The 25,678-nt window shown below is 45.7% G+C and overlaps 1 protein-coding gene across 1 annotated transcript in view; it reads left to right on the top strand.

The window, feature by feature from the left end:
• LOC115331485 (KH domain-containing, RNA-binding, signal transduction-associated protein 2) overlaps nucleotides 1–25,678 on the top strand; it is a 199,582-nt gene that overhangs the window by 156,999 nt on the left and 16,905 nt on the right. The window contains exons 3-5 of the mRNA XM_040222858.2: nucleotides 262–378; nucleotides 5,161–5,307; nucleotides 24,231–24,371. Coding sequence (XP_040078792.1) covers nucleotides 262–378; nucleotides 5,161–5,307; nucleotides 24,231–24,371 — 405 coding nt within the window. The remainder of the gene's footprint in view (nucleotides 1–261; nucleotides 379–5,160; nucleotides 5,308–24,230; nucleotides 24,372–25,678) is intronic.

Consider the following 25,678-nt stretch of genomic DNA (forward strand, 5'->3'; position numbering starts at 1 on the left):
ATAGTATAAGTGTACATTTAAGTTTCATGGTTTCTCGCTGAAACCAACATCTCCTGTGCTTTCTTGTTGCTGGTCCTTCTTTTTTTTTGCAAGTTCGGTTTTTTTATGTTTAGAAATGACCAGATCTCCAAAAACACATGAAGGTCTCTGTCGTAGTGATCGTTAAAAGATAAACATCGTAAACCTGCCTCCATGCCTTTATGCTTCCAACCTTTTTCGAGAATGCTTATGTTCATCCGTCTTGTCGCTTCTTCTTTCCAGTTCAATTTTGTCGGCAAACTGCTCGGTCCCAAGGGCAACTCGTTGAAGCGTCTGCAAGAGGAGACCCAGACCAAGATGGCCATCCTGGGTCGAGGGTCCATGAGGGACAAAGCCAAGGTATCTTCCTGAGTACTGTTTGTCGCACATGGGGATCGATCTTACGCACATTAAGGACGAAACCCTGCACCTACTTTTAATAAAACACGCAAAAGGTCTGACGATTGAAGCAAGTAGGAGAGGGCCAGGCGAAGTCAAAATACACTGTCGGCTCAACAGTGCTAACTTATTTGATGGATCATATAAAACTCGTGTAGAACTGCGTTGAGGCACCCAGAAAACATTTCGTTCGGCTCTGCATCTTGACGACTCGCTTCAACAGGGAAATGTACAGAATACGATAACCCAGAATAAGTGCAATTCAATCAGTATAATTTAAGAGCTGTTGTCAACACAGCCGTGTCTAAACGAAAACCGATTTCACTTCCATGTACAAAAAATGTAGGCGGTAAAAACAAATGATAGCTGTTGGAGGGTGCAGGACATAACTTACGCCGATCATACCAGCGCCAGCTCTCCGATTTTTGCGTGCCGCCTCGGTGGCTCCGAGACGAGAGCGCCGGCCTACGGATCCCCAGGTGGCGGGTTCGAACCCAACCGAGGTGCCCGCAATATGACGGAGGCTTATTGCGGAGGAGGCGCCGTGTAACCGAGCTTTCGGTTGCACGTCAAAAGATCCCCAGGTGGTCCAAATTAATCCTCAGTCCTCCGCTGGGGCGTGCCAGATGCCCGTCGTAGGTTTGGCACGTAAAACCCCCAAATCTGACTTTCGATTTTTGCGTAGTATTTGTGACTGGCAACAGAAAGAATAAAACAAACTCCGGACAAGGAACAACGAACATTCAGCCTTGATGTTATTCCTTACGGACTCGGCCAGCAGCACCTAGATAAGCAGAAGGCCTCCGCACCGTCATCACAGCCAGATTCGATGAAGGCCTGAGATTGGGCGCAAGCGCTGCCTTACCGCTCATTCACACTGGAAGCGGATCCGCGTTTGCAAAGCGGTTGCGAACGCGGTTGTATAAAGGTCCAGTACAATCGCCCGCGCACTTGATGTCATCGAGTGCGCGTGCAATCGCACTGGATCTTTATACAACCGCGTTCGCAACCGCTTTGCGAACGCGGATCCGCTTCCAGTGTGAATGAGCGGTTAGTGTTCGGCCGGGGCTAGGGTCCAATCAGCGCGTCGAAGGTCGGACTCTGGCCCGTTAGCCGAGTTAGCGCAATCCGACTGTGATAACGTTTCATTAAGGGAGAGGAGGTGATGCGAAGGCTTCGATTATTAAGGCGAAAGCCTGATATGTCTCATCGTTCAGTCGACCATCAAAGTCCTTGAGCGAAAACACGTCGGCGACAGTAAAAATACATAGTTGCGAGTCAGCGCTCTGTCCTGTCCGGTTGGCCGCTTCTTTTTGTACCTTGTTGCGCTGTTTTAGCAAATTATGCTTAGCAGCTACCAACTAGCCCAGCTTGCAACCTTATTACCAAAACGTTTACGTGACCACTCAGACGGCCACTCAATCGTATGCTCAAGGACCACGCCGTTCTTAACGTCTTCCTTGAGGTCGTCCTAGAGGTCGCCGTGGATGCCGTCCTTTAGGCGTCGTCCTAGAAGTCGTCTTGGACGTCGTCCCCTAGGCGTCTCTCGTGACGTCGTCGTTGAGGTCGTCCGGAAGGTCGTCCTCGGCGTCGTTTTAGACGCCGTCGTTGACGTCGTCCTCGACGTCGTCCTAGAGGTCGTCCGAGACGCCGCACTTGGCGTTTATCTCTAGAACGTCGTCCTCGACGTAGTCCTATACGTTGTCCTAAACTTCAATACGTGTAGAAATATTACACGAAAGCATTTCCCCCGCTGGACTAAACTGATTTCGCCTTCCTACACGTAAACAGTTTATACCCCTGTCAGACGGCGTTCTAAAAGTCCCTTTCACTAAGCTCCTTTATAAAATCGGCGAATCTGCTAGCGATGTTGAGCACGCACGTGCCCTTGGGCTTGCGCTGGTTCGCCGATTTTATAAAGAAGCTTATACCCTTGTTACACGGGCACACTTAACTGCAGTTACGCTAAACCACAATTAGCGCACAATACTTGCCGACAACATTCCGCGGCGATGCAGACAGAACGATGGGCGAACGTGCGCTTGAGCATCTTGAGCACCCATCAAAGCAGTGCACGCGCTCTCTTCACTTCTTTTGAAATAGCTGTCCGAGGGTATAGTGCGGCATCGGTGCTGTCACGTAACCGCAGTTAAAGCTGAGTTAACCGCGGTTAAGTGTGCCCGTGTAACAGGGGTATTAGTGAAAGGCACTTTTAGAACGCCGTCTGACAGGGGTATTAAGTGTCCTCCTGTAATTTTTCTAGGTGGTAGCACCGTTGAAAGTCGGGCGAGTTGGTTATGCATAGTTATGAAGAAAAAAATAGCGCCAAAAGTACGGAGGACAAAGAACGAGGAACACACAGACCGAGCACTGACTGACAACTGGTTTATTTCGGGAAAACCACCTACTTGCGTAAAAACCGAAGACAAACATACATCAGACCATCACCTAAGGGCACTTGTCACAGCTCTCCGAGAACGTGTTTTCTTTATCGAAGAGCGCAATCGAGGGAGCACTGGCGCACTCAACTTTATAGTTTATACTTAAACAAATGAACGCCGTTTACAACTCCCTACGCCGAATTACAGCGCAGCTCTAGAGGGGGAGGATGGAAGGGTATACTGAGGGATAGGTGACCGCTGAGGTCATGTGACCTCGGGGGGGGGGGGGGGGGGGGGGTGGGGGGGGAGGGTTTTCTTTGACGGATATTGGTGTTGACGAGTGCATACGCCCGAGTGACGTAGTACTCGTGTCCATTGCGTGAACTGTGGTCGGCTGACGTCAGTTTTGGCACCACTGACGTGCTTTGGGTACCGCGAATGTAGCATATTGAAAAGGCGGAAAGCTTCCGAAGCAAAGGAGGTACGAAATATTCCACTATATTTTCAGATATTCGTAACTAAAAGCTGGCTTTTGGCTTTCTACCCTCTTTCTTTTGACCCACTAAACGATATGCGATTAGTAAAGTCCCAATCTAAAATCAATTATCCCAGCCCAAAATTTGTTTCATGGCTCCTTTAATACTTTTTTCCTTCAGTTGTGAAAATACCGTCCTCCTTTTAGTCCCCTCCCTCCCCCCCCCCCCCCCCCCCCCCCCCCCGCTAAGTCAGGGTGTCCCGCATTTCACCAGCAGGAAGGTGGTCACCCTGGTTCAGACGCAGACGACACTACGGCTGTGTTCCAAATCTTACCCAAATGGATCCGAGTTACTCCGGCGGATCGTATCACGTGACAGCACAGATCGAAAAACGCTGGACGCGGGTAGGTTTTAGAACGCCAAGGGTACAAAACCCTTACCCTGGAGTAAGATCGAGTAAATTTTGAAACACGGCCTACGAGGTAATGGGACCAATCAAGCAGAGACAAAAACGCAAGTCACTGGGACCTCAAAACTCCTCAGCGATTAAAACTTTCGGCAGTAACAACTGAACAAAAAAATTTAGAGCACTTCCACCCTGTGAAGAGGGAAGTCCAGCGAAGCTGGCGCTCTGGTGGGATTTGTTTAGCTATATTTGGGATTTGCTATGTTAAATTTGGCTATTATGGTGGGTAGACACAATGACAATTTATTATAGCGCGGCTACGCCTATCACGGCGCAGGCTTTAGTGCACCCCACAGGTGGCCGCCGAAGAGTGCGTGGTATTGCGCGATGTCAGGGGGGAGAGACGTTTTATTCTAGCGCGGCTACTCGAATCAAGGCGCAGGCTCTCGTGCGGCGCTTGGCGAGGAGTTTACACTATACACGGCTCGGGAAAGAGGCGGCGGCGGTGGAGAGGAGTATAAAGTGGGGCATACATTGAAAATTGTTGGTCTACGCTCGATCTGTCGCCGGACACGATCCGCCTGAACCTACCCATTAAAAACTTCGCTGTACAAAAAAAAAAAAAAAAATCTCGAGTAGTGTGCATTCGCGTGGCGCTATAGTGGGCGATATGCTTCTACCGCTAATCAGCACGACTTCTTGCGCCCTCGCATCGAAAAATGATTGCGAGTGTCTTCAGAATTGAAAGAGACGGCGGCCTAGTCCTTTGCCCACCTTGGGAGATTGGAAGTCCGAAAATCACGCCGTTGCTGCTTCGCAATCACTGGCAGAGGATCCCTGCCCTCAAAATGCTGAGAAACCGAAACTCGAGAAACTTGACGCTACCAAAATGGCCGCGCGCACAGTGTTACCAGACCACCGAGCAGTTTCGCATACGTCTATTTAGGAGATGCTACGCTTTCAGCGCGACCTTTCTTCTTTTGATGACACTTCGTCGTACGCGCAGCCAAAGCCTGTATTCGTAGCCTGTCACCGACTATTGGCGATGTGCACGACCGAAAGCGTCGCAGTGATCGGATTTCCACGATTGACCAGACGCTCGCTGTGGTGTCGTGAGTAGTTTTCAGTCCATTCTTATCGACGGAAATAAGAGAAAAGTCCAATTCTCAACTTTGACTGTGTCGCGCACCACGAGCTCTCCACTGATCATCTTGGTCGTGACGTCGGGGATAAGAGCCCCTAAAAGTCGCCACCGAAACAACTCGTCACCAATTGAAGGTGATGGCCCTCGGTGACTTTTTTTTGAGAGTAACCAAGAAATAATATCTCCGTTTCTTTCTTTTTTTTATAGTAATTTGTGGAGCGCGTACGTTCAGTCGGCGCCCCAAAGTCCGAAACGCTCTTAGTGCGCAACGCGAGCTACCGAATATATACATTTCCGATCGAGTGCCGATGAAACTCTTTGTCGTACTCCGCGCAGGAGGAAGAACTCCGCAAGCAGAAAGAGCCCAAGTACTGGCACCTGCACGAGGAACTGCACGTCGAAGTGAGCGCCTTCGCTCCTCCCGCCGAGGCCTACGGACGCATGGCCCACGCACTCTCCCAACTCAAGCCCTTTCTGGTGCCCGTGAGTGCCCCCTTCTTGATGTTTCACCGACTGACAGTATATACACTGCCTGGAACGCATCTCAGACTGGCGTGAGTTTAGCGTCCTATTCCGCCCCTGCATCGAAAAGTTGTCCCCGAAGGGACAACAAATGACCTCACAAAAGCCGGAGTGTCACGCCGTCGGATGGCACGATCCTGGTGGTTGATGGTACAAGTTCCGGCAAGAAGCATGAGCAAACGGGAGTGTCGCCGTCGTCATGGGCGTCCCAACTCCTGGCTGCCGAAGCTTCCGTGATCTGTCAAGCTGGAAAGCGATCTTGCAGCAGAGCAGGCGCGTGCCACGTCCACCGTCACTACTCTGCCACCGCCAGGATCGCAGCGGGCGGCAGCGTGACACTTTTTGTGGGCCGTCGGGCAGAAATCAAATCGAGAGACCACTTTTCTTGGACGCGGTTTATAAACGGCTCAGTCGGACACTTGTTCCGGGCACCGTATACTGACAGTGCGAGCTTGAGCAACGTTGTAACCAGGTCAAATGTTTACGAACGCCCTGTTCTAAACGCCACATCATCCCTATGCGGGGCGCAAGTTCGTCGTCTGCTTTTGCACGGGTTGTTGTGACGTCAGAACGCCGAGCACTGATTGGCTGAGGTTGACGGATAGTGGGTAGACCTCAAGACAGCTAGCATTAAGGTCTACCGACTTTCCTTTAATCAGAACCAATCAGAGCTCGGCGTCTCTCTGACGTCACCACAACCCCTGTAAAAGAAACGGACGACATGCTCTCCGCATAGAGTTACTGGATAAGGTCCGTTGAGAGTACCGACACTCGAATCCCCGATTTTCTTGTGCGCGCCGCGATTCTGGTGCTTAACGCATAGCCGGTGAAATCGGCGATCATTGCGATTCGAAAGTGCGACACTAGGGAGTTTTGGGGAGCCGTTTTTACACATCCGCTACGAAACCATGGGCCCTCAAGTACGGGCTGCGCATGTGCTACCGCAGAAGACTCGCGCATGCGCAGTTCGTACCGGAGGGCCCATATCGTACCGTACCGGATGTGCAAAAAATGGTTCCCAAAAACTCTCTGCTCTGAGCTTTGGATGCGGTACCAAGAAGCTCAGGCGATATTTGTTTGCTCTGCCGCGGGCTGTTCAAACGTTTTTGGAGATCGGACAACCATTGTTGTTGTTGTTGTTGTTGTTGTTTTGGGAGGGACGCAGTAAAATTATTTTTGTGCTATATTCGTTTGTAAAGTGCACTACTTGTTTTTTTTTTTATTATTGTGTCCAGAAATGCTCTAATTGAAGTCATACCTTTAAATTCAAATAAAGAAACGGTCGATTTTTCGAAAGTAATTAAGAGCCCGATTACACCGAGTGTTATTATTTTCCTAAATTGTTTTTTTTTGGCAACAACAAATAGGGCATCAACCTTGTATATGTGTGTGTGTGTGTGTGTGCGTGCGTGCGTGCGTGCGATGCATACGTTTTGCAGGAGCGATTTCTCTTTTGTGTGTGTTTGTGTGTGTGCGTGTGGGTTCTGTTTTTTTAACATAATGTGTCTTTAATACATTACTTGCCGATGCGAATGCCTAAAACCGAATCACGGCGCCCCTACCCAGCGTTTGTTAGGCATACAAAAATATATATAAGCATAATTTTTGTTTGATAAAAGTGTGCGTAGATAACCACCGCACCTTTACTGCACTGTTCCTTGCCAAGCTACTGAGCGCTGTGATTCACCGGCCGCTTTCATTAGTGGTCGTCTGAGTGACGTAGAGAAGTAGACGCTAAATTTCTGACAGATGTACGCTAAGGATATGGGCCCGACGGAAGTTTCATTTTCGCCATATTCCCATACCCTGTATGACAGGGAAAGATGCACTATATATATATATATTTATTTATTTATTTATTTATTCGCATCTATATCCGAAAATGCACTTATATTGTGTGTCCACTCTCGGACGATGTTTGCGGAGATCTCCTGCGGCCGAAATCGATATGATGTGATATTACATCCGGGCTGTTTTATCTTGCACTGGGGATGGTATCGAGAGACGCAAAAAAGACGCAAATAGCTAATACTGTATCCGCAAAAAGCTCGACAGATCAAGGTTACTCTTTTTATTTTCCTGAACGTGCTCATTTATTCTTCTTTTTAGACTGGAAGATGCTTTCATTCGAAACATTTGTCGACGTGTCTCGGAACCTGGGGGAAAATGGAATGTAATCACGTCGTGGCTGACATTCATTTTGTTCACGTGCAAAATGAAGCGTCGTTGTTGATCAACGATGTAATATTACATAAGAAAGACACTATTTTTGTTTCGACCTTGCAGCACTCCTGACATATTACATTGTAATAGTTTAATGCCACCATTTAGTTTTACTTTTTATGCCTTAGAAGCTAAAATTAGCTCTAAAGAACTAAATGTAGATAGAACAGGTATCTCACAAAATGAACTTTTCATGATTACAAAAAGTTACTCAAGACACATGCGTCGCGAGACTGATTTTAGTGTGAGTACGCGTTTCTATTTGGTGCTTCTATTTCGGGACGACGGGCAGAAATAAAAGAACATGTAACGAAATACGTCACTCGTTACTTGCAAACAAAAGAGACGCGCTGCCGACCTGCGTTACATAAGAATAAAAGGTACGCATTACCGATCAAAAGTAACACACGTTACCTTCAAAGTGGTAGCTTTAAAGGGCCAACCAACCTCAGGAGCCCCGTAAGCACGAAATGTTTAGGTTGATGAGCCCGTAACGACTAAACTATCTTGAAAAAAAAAACACGTCAACAGGTGTTTGGGATTGAGCCCTAGTCACCGGCGTGAAAGCCGAGGGCGCTGCTGACCGAGCTGCACACCCAGCATGCAGGAACGGGAGGAGCAGAAGCAGGTGGTGTGACAAAGTGCACGGAGCGGAGAGGGTTGGAAAGGCCAAGAAGTGGGGGAGCAGAGAAAGGTGGTGCAGGAAGAGCGCGCAGAACGGGGAGGGAAATATCAGGAAAGCGTGATTCCCATCTCTTAATGGCACTGGGAAACTAAGAGTCATCCTTCTCTAGGCACCACTCGAACGAAGAGCACTACCCACCCTATGAAGCTATCGCATTGAAAGGGGTCGTGTAACGATATTGGGTAGAAACGTTTCTCGCTTTACACCAGCTTAATGGCACTGGTGGGACCTAAGAATAACCGAACGCAACGCCGCTAACCAAGAAACGTCTTCGTCGCGGAGGATTAAATAGATTACGAATTAACGCAAACAAAACGAAATGCATGCTATTCCGATCTAAAAACAATGCGATTGAATCTAACCTTAATATCATTTTAAGTTGGGTTGGAATTGAGGTAGTGAAGTCCTTTAAGTTATTGGGCATTATTTTTAAAGAAAACATATGGAATAAGCAGATCGACTATATTCATAAAAGGGCGAGATAGGCAGTATAGTACATTGTCCAAATACCGCAAAATTTTCACCACGTCAGTTACGATAATAATTTAAATGGCCTTGTGCAGTCATACTTTTTGTATAGTCACCTCGTATAGGGTACCACTAGCCTGCAAAATATAAACAAAATTCTGACTCTGCATAGAAAAAAAAAAAAGCAGTAAGACTATGTATCATTTTTTTATCATTTTACTCATTCTAAATCGAATAAAAAGAAGCTCTTTTTACTCAATTTAAGGTTGTTAGAGCTCCGAATCTGCATTATTACCGGCTCCTATTATCGTATAAAGCAGAACTAAAAAATGCTGTCTTTTATAAATATCAAATTTAACTAAACATTCTATCGCCTATCACACACGACTATGTGAAGAGTGGCATGTACCTACCCCCCCCCCCCCCCCCCGCACAAACCATGGTATCGCATCCATCAGATTCATTCTACCATCTTTTTAATAAAGATCTTGACACGTTGAGTCTTATAGAAACTTCAGCCATAATTGTCCATTTGATGACGTCTTGTTGGCCTTATAAAATGTTTGGTTTTTATATAGAAACGTCAACTAATGCAAAGCAAAAGACACCTCTATACATGAAATGAAGTAGGGAAGTTATTATTTTACTGTGCTAGATAAGTGCTGTACGCGAACCGCCATCTTGGAGCTGGGGCCTTGTAAAGCTGCATTTATTGCAGCTTTTTGCCACAGCTAACATCTTTCTCTCCAAAATAAAATTGATGGATTGATTGATTGGTTGATTGATTGATTGAATTCCATCGCTGGGATGAAGGGAATAGCCGACTCAGGGCGCGACCTTTGCTCTGCCAACCCCAGTACGTGGCAGCTTGTTCTGGCTGCGAATTGAACGTGCGTGGGCGATGCTCCTTTTTTTATTTATTTTTTTTTGCGACTTATTTTGCATGGGGTGAAAAACGAACTCGTGTTTTATAAGTCATAAACGTTGGAAATTCGTTCTAAGCGGTATTTTCTCAAAGTGCGAAAATAGTTGCAACGCCCCTTTGACGAGGCCCTGCAATCATATTTAAGCGTCTACCTTCTTTGCGGTTTCCACGTCTCTTGGGGTTCGGGCAAGCTAGCGGGCACGGAGATAGTAACTAAATATCAGTGCGTCATATTTTAACCGGACGACGCGGAAACCTCCTCCACCTACGGGGGCGACCTGTGGTGCCGAAAGCGCACGATATGTGCGCTTTTGGGCTTACTACTGGTTAGAGCCGCTGAAAGTTTCTTTTTAGTCGAAATACAAAATATAAGTGGCGCGAACCGTTTCAATTATTTATAAAAGTATATTTCGGTCAGCATTTTAGATCAGAAAAGAAACAAATGCAGTTAAGAAAGTACAAGAACGAGAAATGACCCGTCAACATACCCGCCACCAAGTGGTGGAAAAGGCGGCGCATACTAGAAAGGTGTAGTGAGATCGGGCACCGACGAGCGGCGAGCGTAGAACGGTCCCGGATGTACGCGGCGGCGCTGCGGTCGTGTGGACTGGAGGATCCGACCAGTTCCGAGCGTTCCGAAGGCCTTCCGCGAGCAGCTTTGGCTTGCGGTTTGGCCGTTTCGCTGTATGGCAGCGCGAAGTGGCTCCCGTTCTGAACTGATCTTTACCCCGTGTTTGCTGTCGTTTGTAGCCAATGAAGTGTCATGCCGAATTAGTGTTTAATCGCGCAGCAAATGCAATGCGAACCGCCCTTGCTGCCCGCTTCATAAAGCCTATCCAGAACATGCTTTACTGGCGCCCTTTCGAGCCGTCGACATGGAGTGCGGCAGCAGTGAGCGCACGCTGAGATCACTACCCCTCCTCTGGTTCACGCCCCCTCAAGCGATTAAGGGCGTCATGAAGGAGGTTATTTTTTGCTTGTTTTTGTAATTTTATTTTGCCTATAACTTTTAAAAGAAGGCGAAATTCGAGAAAAGTTTCATTACGTTACTACGTTCAGTGCACTCGGGATCGGTGCAAATTAAGAACCAGTAAAAAAAAGTCCTTGCAGGGCCCCCTTAAATCTATTTGGCGGACTGACCATACGTGCAGCTACTTTGTTTTCTTCTTTATGAATTAAGACATATTACTGTTTTGACGTTACAGATATCCGTAAGCGCCATATTTAAAGACTAAAACGTTATGTCCATGCAAAAACTTAACATCGTTATTTTATCTTTTTTTTACGGTTCTGATTTTGAACATATGTGGGATCAGTGCAAGGATTTATATGACTTCACGCCTAAAAACACGAAACAAATTTAAGATTTTTTTTAAAGTCTTTGCAAGAGCATGTAAGGAGTACCGTAACTACGTTACCCGTTACTCGAACTACGTAGCGTAAGTACGTATCCGTTACTATATTGAAAACATAACGAGTACGTGACTAACTTACACTGTAAAAAATGGACCGTAAAATTTACGGTCAAATACCAGGCAGCTGATGCTGCCAAACTTGTACAGTAAAAATAACGGTGCACTGTAAATCTGGTTTACGATAAATTTAAACGGGGACCGTAGAAATCTACGGTCGGCCTTCAAATTTACGGTAAAAAGATTTACAGCGCGCCGTTATTTTTACGGTGCAATTTAAACGGCGACCGTAGATTTCTACGGTCACCGTTTAAATTTATCGTAAACCAGATTTACAGTGCACCGTTATTTTTACTGCACAATTTTGGCAGCATCAGCTGCCTGGTATTTGACCGTAAATTTTACGGTCCATTTTTATGCGACCGTAAAGTGTTGAAAACTATGATACTGGACCACGCCATTATAGTCATTTGAACAAAGTAAAACATAGAGCGTAAAAAAAAAGGTCGGCCGAGTATTTTGGGGCTGTTGTGTTGCACTGTTCAACTGACTTTAATCGCGCATATCTAAAGTGAATAAGCAGTTATGCATTGGTAATTTTGTCTGCGGCGAGGTCGGCTGCTCTTGCAGCACCCGATGCATTATTATTCGTGACCGTGTTGTCAAAGAAAAGTAAAGAGATGTTATATCTATTTGCATTTCCATTTATATTCCGACATGTCAATTAACTCGAGAACCTTTTTGTTTACGTATGTTTCCTTGTTTTTTATTTTGGTTCCTCGATCAGGGTTGATCCCAACGACATCTGTAAGAACAGATATACGAAGTATTTTTTTTTACAATCTCCGCTTATAATACGCGTTAAAAAATAATGAGACAATAAATACCTAAATTGGCCAGTGACTAAAGCTTTTGAAACACAGATCTTTTGAATATGCCTAAGTAGCCTGGCACTTAATCTTGCAAGTTAATAAAACTCCCCCATATGAACTTCTAAATTCACATAGACACTTTTTTACCAAACTCATACCAGGCTAAGGACCGAACAGCCATTCACCGAATTACATATTTTGTTGACTTGTAAAATGCAAATAAAGAACGAAAGGCAATATCTGCCAGTTCTCAACTATAGTCGTTTATAAAGCAACACATTATAACCTTTTACAATAGTAACTAAGGTTGCTATATAGGGAACCGCATTCAAAACTGTATAATAGATCATTGCTTTTTTTCCTCGTTCTGCGCTAATAAATTACTCTCAAATTAGTTGTCTTTATGTTAAGCAACTTGCCTATCTTGGAATATACACACTGGTATTATTATGTAACAGCAATGTTCAATCGAGCCACTTTTAACAAGACCTTTACATCTTCGGGATATTGAAAATGTTTAAGTTCAGAATATATATCTCTACTGGATCCAAAGCTGCAACAGCCGCCCTTGGAACTGATTTATATTTTTGTTCTGTAAAAATTAAAAGTGGAAATAAAAGCCTCGTTATTTTGAATAAACATTTTAAGTCTTTTTGAATGAAGACTAGTCGCCAGTGGCGTCGTGAGGCAGGTACAGTCATTTCTTAGAGTATATAGCTCATCCTAAGTTATAACAGAGACAATGCTATGAAGAAAAAATTATATTTGAATTTTTTAAACGAAAAGTACCACTCATTAAAATATCGTTTGGTAGCATGCATTCGCACACTACAAAATATATTTGAGTAAGCGAAGGACAGGGAACACGAAATAAAATAATCAGACTTGCTTTTCATTCTACAATATCTCACCATAGCATGCCTCTAGCATTGATAAGAACTCTCGCTGCACAAGTTTTCATGCAAGCAATAGACATTCTAAAACAAGGAGCTCAGTCTGGAGCCAGTGCTGAAATATATGTTAGATCAGATGAAGTATACAAAGGAACAAACAAAAAAACACACCGAATGATGCCAAGAAGCACAAATGAGCTCAGTACCTTTGAATAAACTCCAAGGTGATGCAAATCTCTTCTGTGTACGCAATGTTGAAAACGTAGTACACGCTGAATAGTACAGCCAGTGCGTGGTCGAACATGTGAATTTCGTCCATCACAGTTATTCCATCAATTGAGATCGAGTACATGCTGGCTGAGTAGATGCTTTTCCCTAGAAAAGAAAGGATAAAACAAAGGGCGTGAAGGCAGATATAAAATGTAGGAAATAGCAGAACTATAATTGTAGTTTAAAATCATTATAAAAATATAGGCAATATTGATTACTTGGGGTTCGGAAAGTGATCAGTGAATGCTCACCATGAACTAGAATGCATGGGGAGATGGGTGGTGCATCTTGAATCATCTCAGTTACAGACTGGCCTTACTGACAGGCAAAATCACAAAATTCCTCCAAAACACCGGGTAAGTGGGACTCGCTGCGAGGCTCGGTAAATACCTGGCCCATAGATTTGTTTTCTAGGGGGTAATTTATTGCCTCTTTAACGGGGACATACGGAGCAAACCGGTCCTTTTGACGACAACTACGTCCTATGTACATACTCACCGTTTCCACAGAAGGAAAGTGCTTTCTCAAATATGCAGATTTCATGTGTTCTGGAAGAAAGGTGGTAGATTTCAGGTTCGTAACATCATTGTATAATGATGTTATGAACTCAATGATGTTATGAACCTCGACTGAACCAAGCACGTTTTGAAGGCTTTCAGCAAGTTTGCCGAACAGGTATTGTTTTGTACAAGAAATGCCGACGTTGAAATTCATAAATGGTTTTTTGAACTGTTGATACCGGCATAAGAAGCTTTCCGTTGAACTTCAGGCACAAAAAAAAAACAAAAAAACAAAACAAAACAAGGTCGTATTTTACGGCCGTTCTGTTTTCTTCTGCCGACAGAGACATTAACACGTCGTAGTTATCATCAGGGGATTGCATCACGTTAACAGAACCGTCATTAGAATCCGCACTAGTCGACTGAGTCGAAGAGTCCTCAACCTGAAGCGGGTCTACAGGCGATGCGCTGTCGCCCAAGAAACCCGTCGCTCGTAAATGCGCCCAGTTCAAATGTGTCGTGAACTATGATTTCACACCTTCTGACAGTTGGAGCACGAACACGAAACCAAAATACCGTCGGTGATGTGGCCTTTTGGATGCTTTAGCAAAGCCTCCCTTGTGTGGCACTCCTTTGAGCATGCTGGCAAAGTGCATTCAAAGCTTTCCAAACTCTTCGAAGCAAACCGTACTTACCCTAGGTGTTCAAATGCCTATGTCTTCTCAAAATATGACACCTGAGAGCATCATACGTAGAAAACTGGCGACAGCATCCTTCGTTAACACACGGAAGAATTCGAGAGCTGAAAACGTGCTCATCGAATTGCGCAACCAGCAAGCGTGCTTGAACAGAAACTACAAATTCTGCAAGTAAACATCATTTAGGGTGTTATATTTATGCCACCGTTACACTATCCTTGCCAAGCAAGCAGCAGATTCATAATGAAATACCTGTCTCGAGTATCCAGTTGCCTTCCGCTCCAAATTTTCAGGTGCACAAAAATCCGGGAATTCCACGAACGAACGAGGACAAAACGGCGCGGAGACGGGCGGGAAGGCGGGAAAATGAACCGAACGTTCGCTTCTTCTACTTCCCGCGTTGTCCCAACCAACGTTGCTTTCTTTTGTCGACGCTTCTAGCTCGTCGCATTGTTGCTCTACTGTTTGCTCTTAGGTCCTTTTTTTTTTTTTTTTTTTTTTTGCAGTTAAGGCAGTTACGTTCTGCGTTGGCGCGGACAAAGAAAGGAGGTGAAGGGGCGAGAGGACTCTCTCTGTGTTCCCGCAGCTTCCGAAGGTCAAGCGTGGTGACCAATTAGCGGTGTGCGTCTTTTCTTTCTGTTTTCTTGCTCCATAAAGTTTGCGTTTCCCTCTCGCTCTTTTTTGCTCGTTTACAGTGCACTTTAGGTAATTCCTCTTCACGGCGTTCTTGCAGTTTTTATTAGCGTATAGCGCCGTAAATTTGACGGTTATTTTTTACAGTGTACCGAACAAAGTACCGCGTTACGGTAAAATGATTAGCGATACACCGCCCCTTTAAATAGTGCGACACTTTGTAGCTGGCCACGTGATGTCCGGTGTATGCATTTCTTTCCGTATTCTTATTTATACTTCGGATATCAGCCTGTGGCATTTGAACGAACGCCACACCAACGAATGAAATGAAACTGCATAATTAAAATGTGATGCTTTCTGCGTCGCTAATGATATATATACTCATGTTATATTTATAATTTCACATTACCCTAGCACTAGCACAGTAGATCGAATATAAATGGTTTAAAAATCTTAAACGACCGTAGTAAAATGGATCCCGGAGTGCAGCCCTATTGGAAGTAAAGATAGCTGCGTTTTAATAACTGCGTTCGATCACCCCGTTTTTATGATTGTTGTAATTATTCTGTTACTGAACTGTCACCGCGAGAGAAAGTTAATTACTTTCCCTTAAGAATTCTGACAGCCAGCGTTTCGGTCCTTGCACGAGTCAAAAACCTGGCGCGAAGAGGAACCCAAAGGTTCGGATGCCCGCGAACCGGTTTTAAACATATTCACTCAGACGTCGCTCTCTTCCTAATATTAAAAATAAAAAAAAATGTTTAATCTAATGACCCCCTTCAAGCAGTTTCCGCACCGCTCGCGACAACTTAATTACTATGCTCGAAACAGTCACGTCACACACAGCCTTCTCTATGTTCTTGCCTGTTGTTACTGGGGGGTCCTGAATTGATCAACGACGTCCTTGAAATGTTCGCTTTAATTAGCGGGCTTGAATAGGGCCCGGTTAAAAAACCGGCTGTTTTGGTCCCTATCCCTATTTTCCCTATTTCCACTAACGATGACGCCAGAAGCAGGACTTGCCTTCTCACTGGTACTGCTTGAAGAAAGACCGATCTCACTGAGTGTTCCGCCGAAGCGATTTTAGTATGCCCGCCACATCCCGCGTTTCTTAAAATGTCAGCGACTTTAAAAGTTTATTTTTCGATATAGAAAACGATTATGGCATATTTCTGTTTTCATTTACCACGATGCTCGCAGCGGCGCATGGGTGGTGACAGCATGTGGTGTTTGCGTTAAGAAATCGACGGGGATCTGTATCAAGAGAAGAGGAAGCCGCACGCATTTTTCATCGCGCTGCGCGAAGTAGATCTCACAAGATTTGGTCGTCGACGGAAGAACCGTCGCCCTTGGCCTTGGAAACGTGTACGTCTTGAGAAAATGGTATAAAGCTAATCTAAGATGTGAATTCAAGGCATAAAAGGTGAAATGAGTAACGTTAAGCGGGAAGCCGGACTTATTTTTTTACTACGGTCCTTGAGGTGACTAAAAGTATAGTCTCCCCTGAGTTTCCATACGCAAGTTGAACCCAACTAGATTAAACTTTGTTACAAAGTTACAGTTGTAGTTACCGCAACGTCGTTGTAGCCTGGAAATTATTTAGTTGATAACATCCATGTTGCCTGGAGGTGGCACGCATCTCCGACTGGTGTTTTTACCACGTCTTCAGATGTGGTCCCTCTATTTCGTGCTGAAGACGTCATACGTCGTAGCAGTGTCACGCTGTTGCCTGCTTTGATCCATGGCGGTGGAGCGGCAGCGGAGTTGGATACGGTAGACACCTGTTCTATCGCTGGTCCCTCTCTAGCCTAAGTGTTTACGGAAGAATCTTCAGCAGCCCGGAGTTGAGACGCTGCCTCGAAAGGGACGCTCGCGTTCGCTCGTATCTTTTGCCCGGGAGTTCTACGACCAGCCGCCAGGATCGGGGCATAACTACAACATGAAACACCGACTTCTGTGACGTCATGTGTTGCCTCTTCGGGGCCCCATTCGATGCGTGAACGGTATACAGGACGCCAAAAACAGTAGTCGAAAACGCGTTCATGAAGCCGTATAGTGATATCGTAACCAATTATCAATAACTCGATTACTTTTTAATGCACTAGCATTAGAACGCTCGTTTTGACGAAGACCCGGCGTTGTCTTTCGTTTGTCATTTGTCGCGTGCGACGCTCCCATTGGTCCGAAGCGCTGACGTATGCCCGCGTCAACCTCTCCCTCTCTCCCCGGCGCTGACAAACTGACAGACACCACCGGGTTTTCGTTAAAACGAGCCCTTTTGTTTTCGGCAAAGTCACGCGGACAGTTGGCGCGGATCCAGAGAGGAGGAGGCGCTGCGCAAAACCTTCTAGATAACAAAGCCTTAGTGCTGAATGAGATGGCGTCATCAGAGAAGGCCAACACTGGACACAGATTGGAAACGAGCGCTGCGTCAGCACTCGGCTTCGAGTCAACTCTGAGCCGAACGTTGACGCAATCGTCGTGTCCAATCTTTGCCCAGCGTTGGCCTTCTCTGATGACGCCATCTCATTCAGCACTAAGGCTTTGTTATCTAACAGGTAAAACGCCGCTACGCGGTAGAATGCGGGTGTGCTCAGTTGCCGCTTTGTTGCCGACGGTTGTTCTTCATTCTGGGTTTCCGTAGGAGTGGTGCGTGGGCTGGGATGTGTGTGTGTAGTTAAAACGATGTATGCTGTTAACTCCACGAGTGATATGGGTGCGGTTCCGCCCACGGGTGGTATAAATGTGGTTCTTTCCATGAGTGATGTAATAATAATAATAATAATAATAATAACTTTATTTCCATCAAATGATGGGGGGACCCAAAGGAAAAAAGCTGCAGTAGGCAGCTTGACTGGTCCTCGGGCCCCTTACATTCGTCAGCAGCAAGCAGGCGGAAAAAAAAAAAAAAGGCAAAGTATATAGTGAAACCGTTGCACATCTACGGTTGACATTTCTACAAACCAAGGTTCACCCAAGTACAAAACATGGAATGAAAACAAAAATCACGTACAAAAATATGAGCGCAGGTCTTTGAAAGTTAAACTATCAAAGTCAATATCATCAATGCTAAAACTGTGAATGACCATATCCAAAGGCGTCCGCGTACTGAACTGATCTTTACCCCGTGTTTGCTGTGGTTTGTGGCCAATGAAGTGTCATACCGAATTAGTGTTTAATCGCACAGCAAATGCAATGCGAGCCGCCCTGGTTGCCCGCTTCATAAAGCCTATCCAGAACATGCTTTACTGGCGCCCTTTCGAGCCGTCGACATGGAGTGCGGCAGCAGTGAGCGCACGCTGAGATCACTACCCCTCCTCTGGTTCACGCCCCCTCAAGCGATTAAGGGCGTCATGAAGGAGGTTATTTTTTGCTTGTTTTTGTAATTTTATTTTGCCTATAACTTTTAAAAGAAGGCGAAATTCGAGAAAAGTTTCATTACGTTACTACGTTCAGTGCACTCGGGATCGGTGCAAATTAAAAACCAGTAAAAAAAAGTCCTTGCAGGGCCATTCTAAATCTGTTTGGCGGACTGACCATACATGCATCTACTTTGTTTTCTTCTTTATGAATTAAGACATTTTACTGTTTTGACATTACAGATATCCGTAAGCGCCATATTTAAAAATTAAAACGTTATGTCCATGCAAAAACTTAACATCGTTATTTTATCTTTTTTTTACGGTTCTGATTTTGAATGTATGTGGAATCAGTGCAAGGATTCATATGACTTCACGCCTAAAAACACGAAACAAATTTAAGATTTTTTAAAAGTCTTTGCAAGAGGATGTAAGGAGTAACGTAACTACGTTACCCGTTACTCGAACTACGTAGCGTAAGTACGTATCCGTTACTATATTGAAAACATAACGAGTACGTGACTAGGTTACCGAACAAAGTACCGCGTTACGGTATAATGAATAGCGATACACCGCCCCTTTACTTTGTAGCTGGCCACGTGATGTCCGGTGTATACATTTCTATCAGTATTCTCATTTATACTTCGGATATCAGCCTGTGGCCTTTGAACGAACGCCACACCAACGAATGAAATGAAACTGCATAATTAAAATGTGATGCTTTCTGCGTCGCTAATGCTATTCTCATGTTATATTTGTAATTTCACATTTCCCTAGCACTAGCACAGTAGATCGAATATAAACGGTTTAAAAATCTTAAACGGCCGCAGTAAAATGGATCTCGAAGTGCAGCCCTATTTGAAGTAAAGACAGCTGCGTTTCGGAAAACTGCGTTCGATCACCCCGTTTTTATGATTGTTGTAATTATTCTGTTAGTGAACTGTCAACGCGAGAGAAAGTTAATTACTTCCCCTTAAGAATTCTGACAGCCAGCGTTTCGGTCCTTGCACGAGTCAAAAACCTGGCGCGAAGAAGAACCCAAAGGTTCGGATGCGCGCGAACCAGTTTTAAACATATTCACTCAGATGTCGCTCTCTTCCTAATATTAAAAATTAAAAAAATGTTTAATCTAATGACCCCCTTCAAGCCAGTTTCCGCACCGCTCGCGACAACTTAATTACTATGCTCGAAACAGTCACGTCACACACAGCCTTCTCTATGTTCTTGCCTGTTGTTACTGGGGGTTCCTGAATTGATCAACGACGTCCTTGAAATGTTCGCTTTAATTAGCGGGCTTGAATAGGGCCCGGTTAAAAAACCGGCTGTTTTGGTCCCTATCCCTATTTTCCCTATTTCCACTAACGATGACGTCCGAAGCAGGACTTGCCTTCTCACTGGTACTGCTTGAAAAAAGACCGATCTCACTGAGTGTTCCGCGTTCGAAGCGATTTTAATATGCCCGCCACATCCCGCGTTTCTTAAAATGTCAGCGACTTTAAAAGTTTATTTTTCGATATAGAAAACGATTATGGCACATTTCTGTTTTCATTTACCACGATGCTCGCAGCGGCGCATGGGTGGTGAGAGCATGTGGCGTTTGCGTTAAGAAATCGACGGGGATCTGTATCAAGAGAAGAGGAAGCCGCACGCATTTTTCATTGCGCTGCGCGAAGTAGATCTCACGAGATTTGGTCGTCGACGGAAGAACCGTCGCCCTTGGCCTTTGAAACGTGTACGTCTTGAGAAAATGGTATAAAGCTAATCTAAGATGTGAATTCAAGGCATAAAAGGTGAAATGAGTAACGTTCCGCGGGAAGCCGGACTTATTTTTTTACTACGGTCCTTGAGGTGACTAAAAGTATAGTCTCCCCTGAGTTTCCATACGCAAGTTGAACCCAACTAGATTAAACTTTGTTACAAAGTTACAGTTGTAGTTACCGCAACGTCGTTGTAGCTTGGAAATTATTTAGTTGATAACATCCATGTTGCCTGGAGGTGGCACGCATCTCCGACTGGTGTTTTTACCACGTCTTCAGATATGGTCCATCTATTTCGTGCTGAAGACGTCATACGTCGTAGCAGTGTCACGCTGTTGCCTGCTTTGATTCATGGCGGTGGAGCGGCAGCGGAGTTGGATACGGTAGACACCTGTTCTATCGCTCGCCCGTCTCTAGCCTAAGTGTTTACGGAAGAATCTTCAGCAGCCCGGAGTTGAGACGCTGCCTCGACAGGGACGCTCGCGTTCGCTCGTATCTTTTGCCAGGGAGTTCTACGACCAGCCGCCAGGATCGGGGCATAACTACAACATGAAACACCGACTTCTGTGACGTCATTTTTTGCCTCTTCGGGGCCCCATTCGATGCGTGAACGGTATACAGGACGCCAAAAACAGTAGTCGAAAACGCGTTCATGAAGCCGTATAGTGATATCGTAACCAATTATCAATAATTCGATTACTTTTTAATTTACTAGCATTAGAACGCTCGTTTTGACGAATACCCGGCGATGTCTTCCGTTTGTCAGTTGTCGCGTACGACGCTCCCATTGGTCCGAAGCGCTGACGTGTGCCCGCGTCAACCTCTCCCTCTCTCCCCGGCGCTGACAAACTGACAGACACCACCGGGTTTTCGTTAAAACGAGCCCTTTTGTTTTCGGCAAAGTCACGCGGACAGTTGGCGCGGATCCACAGAGGAAGAAGCGCTGCGCAAAACCTTCTAGATAACAAAGCCGTAGTGCTGAATGAAACAGCGGTATCCGAGAAGGCCAACACTGGACACAGATTGGAAACGAGCGCTGCGTCAGCACTTGGCTTCGAGTCAACTCTGAGCCGAACGTTGACGCAATCGTCGTGTCCAATCTGTGCCCAGCGTTGGCCTTCTCTGATGACGCCATCTCATTCAGCACTAAGGCTTTGTTATCTAACAGGTAAGACGCCGCTACGCGGTATGCGGGCGTGCTCAGTTGCCGCTTTGTTGCCGACGGTTGTTCTTCATTCTGGGTTTCCGTAGGAGCGGTGCGTGGGCTGTGATGTGTGTGTGTAGCTAAAACGATGTATGCTGTTAACTCCACGAGTGATATGGGTGCGGTTCCGCCCACGGGTGGTATGGATGTGGTTCTTTCCATGAGTGATGTGAATGACCATATCCAAAGGCGTCCGCGTACTCTTACAGGGGTACAGAAAAGGGGTGAAAAAATTACAAAAAGATCCATTGGTGGTTTCTTGGGGATACGTTAGCATGACCCTTCAAAAACGCCACACGCGTTTTCCTTTGGGAAACGCTAACACTGACCCCGGAACGAGGCCAAGATGAGGAAGCAAGAAAAATAGGGGGAGCAAAAGAGAAAGCCAAAAGAAAAAAGTGAAGGGGTCACCATTAGCGTTTCTTAAAGTCGGACGTGTGTTGCGTTTCCAAGGGATTCACCAATGGATCTTTTGTTCATTTTTCATTCCGGACTACGCGCAGCCCTGCTCGGTGGCGTTCGCATATCGACAAGAAGGACGAACCGCGTCTGCTAAAGCCGATCATAATGTTGTTGTCATTAAACGTGAGTCGAGAGGGCGTCACCCCCGCCTGCCCCCCAAACAGCGCTAATCTCTCTCTCTAATCTGGGGATTAAGTACCAGAAATCGAAGTCGCATCTGCCCTAATCCGACGGATCCCGCCTAATTAGGCCGCCTGGAAGAAGGGCGGGGGCATTGGGAACACCTAATCGCCGGTTTGTAGCATTTCGCTTGTGTCAGTTAACGGCGCCAACCGCCAGCCCACGAGAAGCAATATGCATTAGGCTAAGCGGAAATAAAGTAAGAGAGAGGAGGAAACAAGAGTGAGCGGGGATGTAAAAGTTCCGAGGTCCGACGTCACCGCATATTCTCGTCTCCTTCTCGCCTTTAATTTCTCGACGGCTTAAAAATTAAGAGCGGATTCTGAGATCGTCTATTTATGCTGATAACTCAATCTACGGTCCATAAGCATTCTAAGAAAACCCGAAATTATACATTTTTGGGCGGCCGATTTACCTATTCAAAATCTGCTCAGGCACCAGGAGCACCGTTTTTAAAAAAACAGTTGCTGTGTTACGTCTCCTACACACAAAGGTTTTACGTTTTGTGAAAAATGTAATGCTACAAAGAGAGATAATAGAAATGTTCGGAACCTCCACGCAATTAACCATTTTCATTGCTCGAATTTCATGAAGATGGGGGGGGGGGGGGGGGGGGGGAGAGGGAGAAAATAGTGCCCGTGTATTTCTATTGCTGGAAGTTTGCTAGGACATGTCGCCATCTAGAGCTGATCGTTTTCGTTCACTAAAGACCACCAAACAATAATCCATCAAAAATAAGCTTCTACAAAAAGCGCTTGACTGTCCCTGTTTAAGCATTTTGTTTCTTCTGTGGCTCGATGCTTCGGCCATCGACTGTCGAGCGTTGCTGTAATGCGCGGCAGCCGAGCTCGATCAATCCCAGCTCTTGGACAAACACTCAGCGGAGAGCTGCACTCAACAACCCCACCTGTCACCGAGCCGCGCGAAGATTAGGGGAACTCTGTCGAACAGACATGCCGCTACCGTCCCATGGTTGCCCAATGCTTCGCGCGCCAAGCCACCGGGAGCTCCAAATAACTATAAATAGAGCGCAAAGTACTTCGACTTTAGCAATACAAAGAGGCATCATCAATAACCCGAGCCGCTGGCGCGTCGTTGCTCGGAGTAGCACGTCGCTCAGTGCGGGGACTGCCGAATCAAGAGCCAGTATCGATTATTGAAGCGCCATATTAGTGTGGGTGTGTGGGCGCATTCGTGTCTGTTTCCCTCCCCTTTTTTTTTTAATTCTGCCTGAGCACTTGTGTGTGTATGTGTGTGCGTTTGTGCGTGTGCGGTATGCGTGTCCGCGTGCGAGTGAGTGTGCGCGCGCGTGAGCATGCAACTGTGTGTCTGCGTGCGCGTGCGTGTGTACGTGTGTGCGGGTTTGAGCGAGCGGGCATTATCTACTTTTTTTTTATTCTTCACCCTAAGGCCGTTTATCAGCGCCCTGTTACGGAACATTCGGGTGACTGAAGGGTCTTCAATCGTCGGGCGGCACAGGAGAGACGGCTCGCCTAACGGTCGTTCGTCACGAGATCGCGACGCTCTTTCTAAAAGCTTTATGGCTTAGGTGAGCGGGAAAGTCGATCTGAAAGCTTTGGGGAGCCTCTGTCACGACACTTGCCACTTAAGGCCGTAAGAAGGCGTGGGCTAAAGAACAACTCAAAATTTAGCAAAAAAAAAAGTGACAGACAAAAAAATTTCGCGTCCGATTTCAAAAAATAAAAAAATAAAAAAAGTAGCGGAGCAACACATGGCTATTTTCATAAAGCACGTCACTTTCGAATATCCGTTTAACGATGCCATAGTGTGAAACGAATTTTGTACGTTTGGTTTTGTTTGATTCGGGCTTCCCGAGTGTGTTATTCCTTGGCATATACTAACTCGTTACTAGTAATGACTTACTTCTACCTAGTTACTTTTTTCTGTAACGAGTGAGCTATTTAATTACTTTTATAGACATCGACGTGTAACGCATTTACTTATTTTTAAGGCCAAGCAACGAATAACTGTATTTCCTTACTTTTGACGAGTAGCGGTACAACACAGTTTAAAGTGACTCGTTCTAATTCTGACCTCAGTACCCGTCTATTGCGATGTGCAACGGGAAATATCTTTTCTTCTCGTAAAACAATTACGACAAAAGCAAAAAAAAAACTTGTCCTATGCTCTTTAATATATATATATATATATATATATATATATGTGTGTGTGTGTGTGTGTGTGTGTGTGTGTGTGGTGTGTGTGTGTGTGTGTAATTGCAGCGTTCGCTCCCATCTCGTGAGCAACTTGGGAGAATCAACATCAACCAAGTGGCATATAAACCTGCTAAAGCGTTCTTTATTTTATTTTTATTTTTTGCAGGATTACCATGACGAAATCCGGCAGACCCAGCTACGCGAACTAGCGCTGCTCAAGGGTGAGAAGAAAAAGATGAACGGACAGACGTCGGGATCGCAGAGTCCGTCACCCTGCGTAGAAGTCGTCGAAATCGGGAACGGAAACGTAAGTATAGGGTGTCTGAAATACCCAGGCTCGATCTAAAACGGGGCGTAAAAATCGGCGCCTGCACGTAGCAATCTAAACTTTTAGTCAAAGGTGTCTTTCACAGTTCGGTTTTATCTTGTAAAATTACAAAGTGTAGCTTCTTATCTGTAAACAAATATGGCCAAAAAAACTTGCCAAGGTCAACGAGGGACGGCGACGCAGCCGACTGAGTCGAGTGGCGAGGCGCGTTTGGCGCACGTGTTGATAAATGACGCGGCCTCTTTATCGAGACTACAGTTACTGTATTCACTTCTCGCGTGAGTTGAAACGTGGTGGCGCCAGTGTGCAAATAGTCGCCAACCACTTCCCGTTCTGAACAAGACGGCGAGTTTCTCAGTATTTGCGAAATCAAATATAAACGGTATCTTCCTTAAATGGTCCCTTATATCCCCGTCAGACTTAATTCACTTTTATCGTAAGAATAATTATGAGTAAAAAATTAGAAATTATAGTTGAACCGAAAATTTGCCGGGTTTACCCAATAGATGGCGCCACTGAGTGTGTTGCAAAACAAAAAGGGCGAATGGGCTCCCTACGGGAGCCAGAGTTGCGCGTTCATCCCCGAAGCGCCGGCTTTCCTGCACGGCGCTAGATTCTTTGTTCCTCACGTGATCGATCTCGGCCAATAGCGGCGCCGCGCGCGCCGCCACCCATGCAAATGAGGAAAGGAGGTGGAGGCACGGGAACTTGAATCCAGACTGCTCGTGACGACAGTGGTTAGAATTAACATAATCTTCTTGTAAAGTTCTTTTGGTTGAAAATAAAAGTGGACAATAATAGCAAAACTTAAAGTAACAAAAGTAAAAAAAAAAAAAAAAAAAACGCGATTCCATACGATGGTTCCAACGGCGCTCTTGCTGCCGACGGATTTCCTCTCCGTGTCGTCTGCTTTCTTTCTCAAGCCGGCTACACCTTCCGACGCTGCTCCCGACGCCATCTATCAATCCGTGCGTCAAACGCGCCCCGCCACTCGACTCGGTCGTCTGCGTCGCCGTCCACCGTCCACTACTGACCTTGGCAAGTTTTTCGGCCCTATTTTTTGACAGAAGGGAGCTACGTTTTGAAATTTTGCATGATAACAGCGTACTGTGAAAAACACCTTCGACGAAAAATTTTGACTTCTACACTGAGGCGCCGATTTTCGCGGCCCATTTTAAATCGAGCCTGGATATTTCAAACACCCCATATAGAGACAAGACGATCCGACTGCGGGCAACCAACAATATGCGCAGCGCAAGTTCGTCTGCTTCTTTTGCAGGGGTTGT

The sequence above is a fragment of the Ixodes scapularis genome, unplaced genomic scaffold (genome assembly GCF_016920785.2).
Source record: "Ixodes scapularis isolate PalLabHiFi unplaced genomic scaffold, ASM1692078v2 PGA_scaffold8__174_contigs__length_109621045, whole genome shotgun sequence".
NCBI lineage: Eukaryota > Metazoa > Arthropoda > Arachnida > Ixodida > Ixodidae > Ixodes > Ixodes scapularis.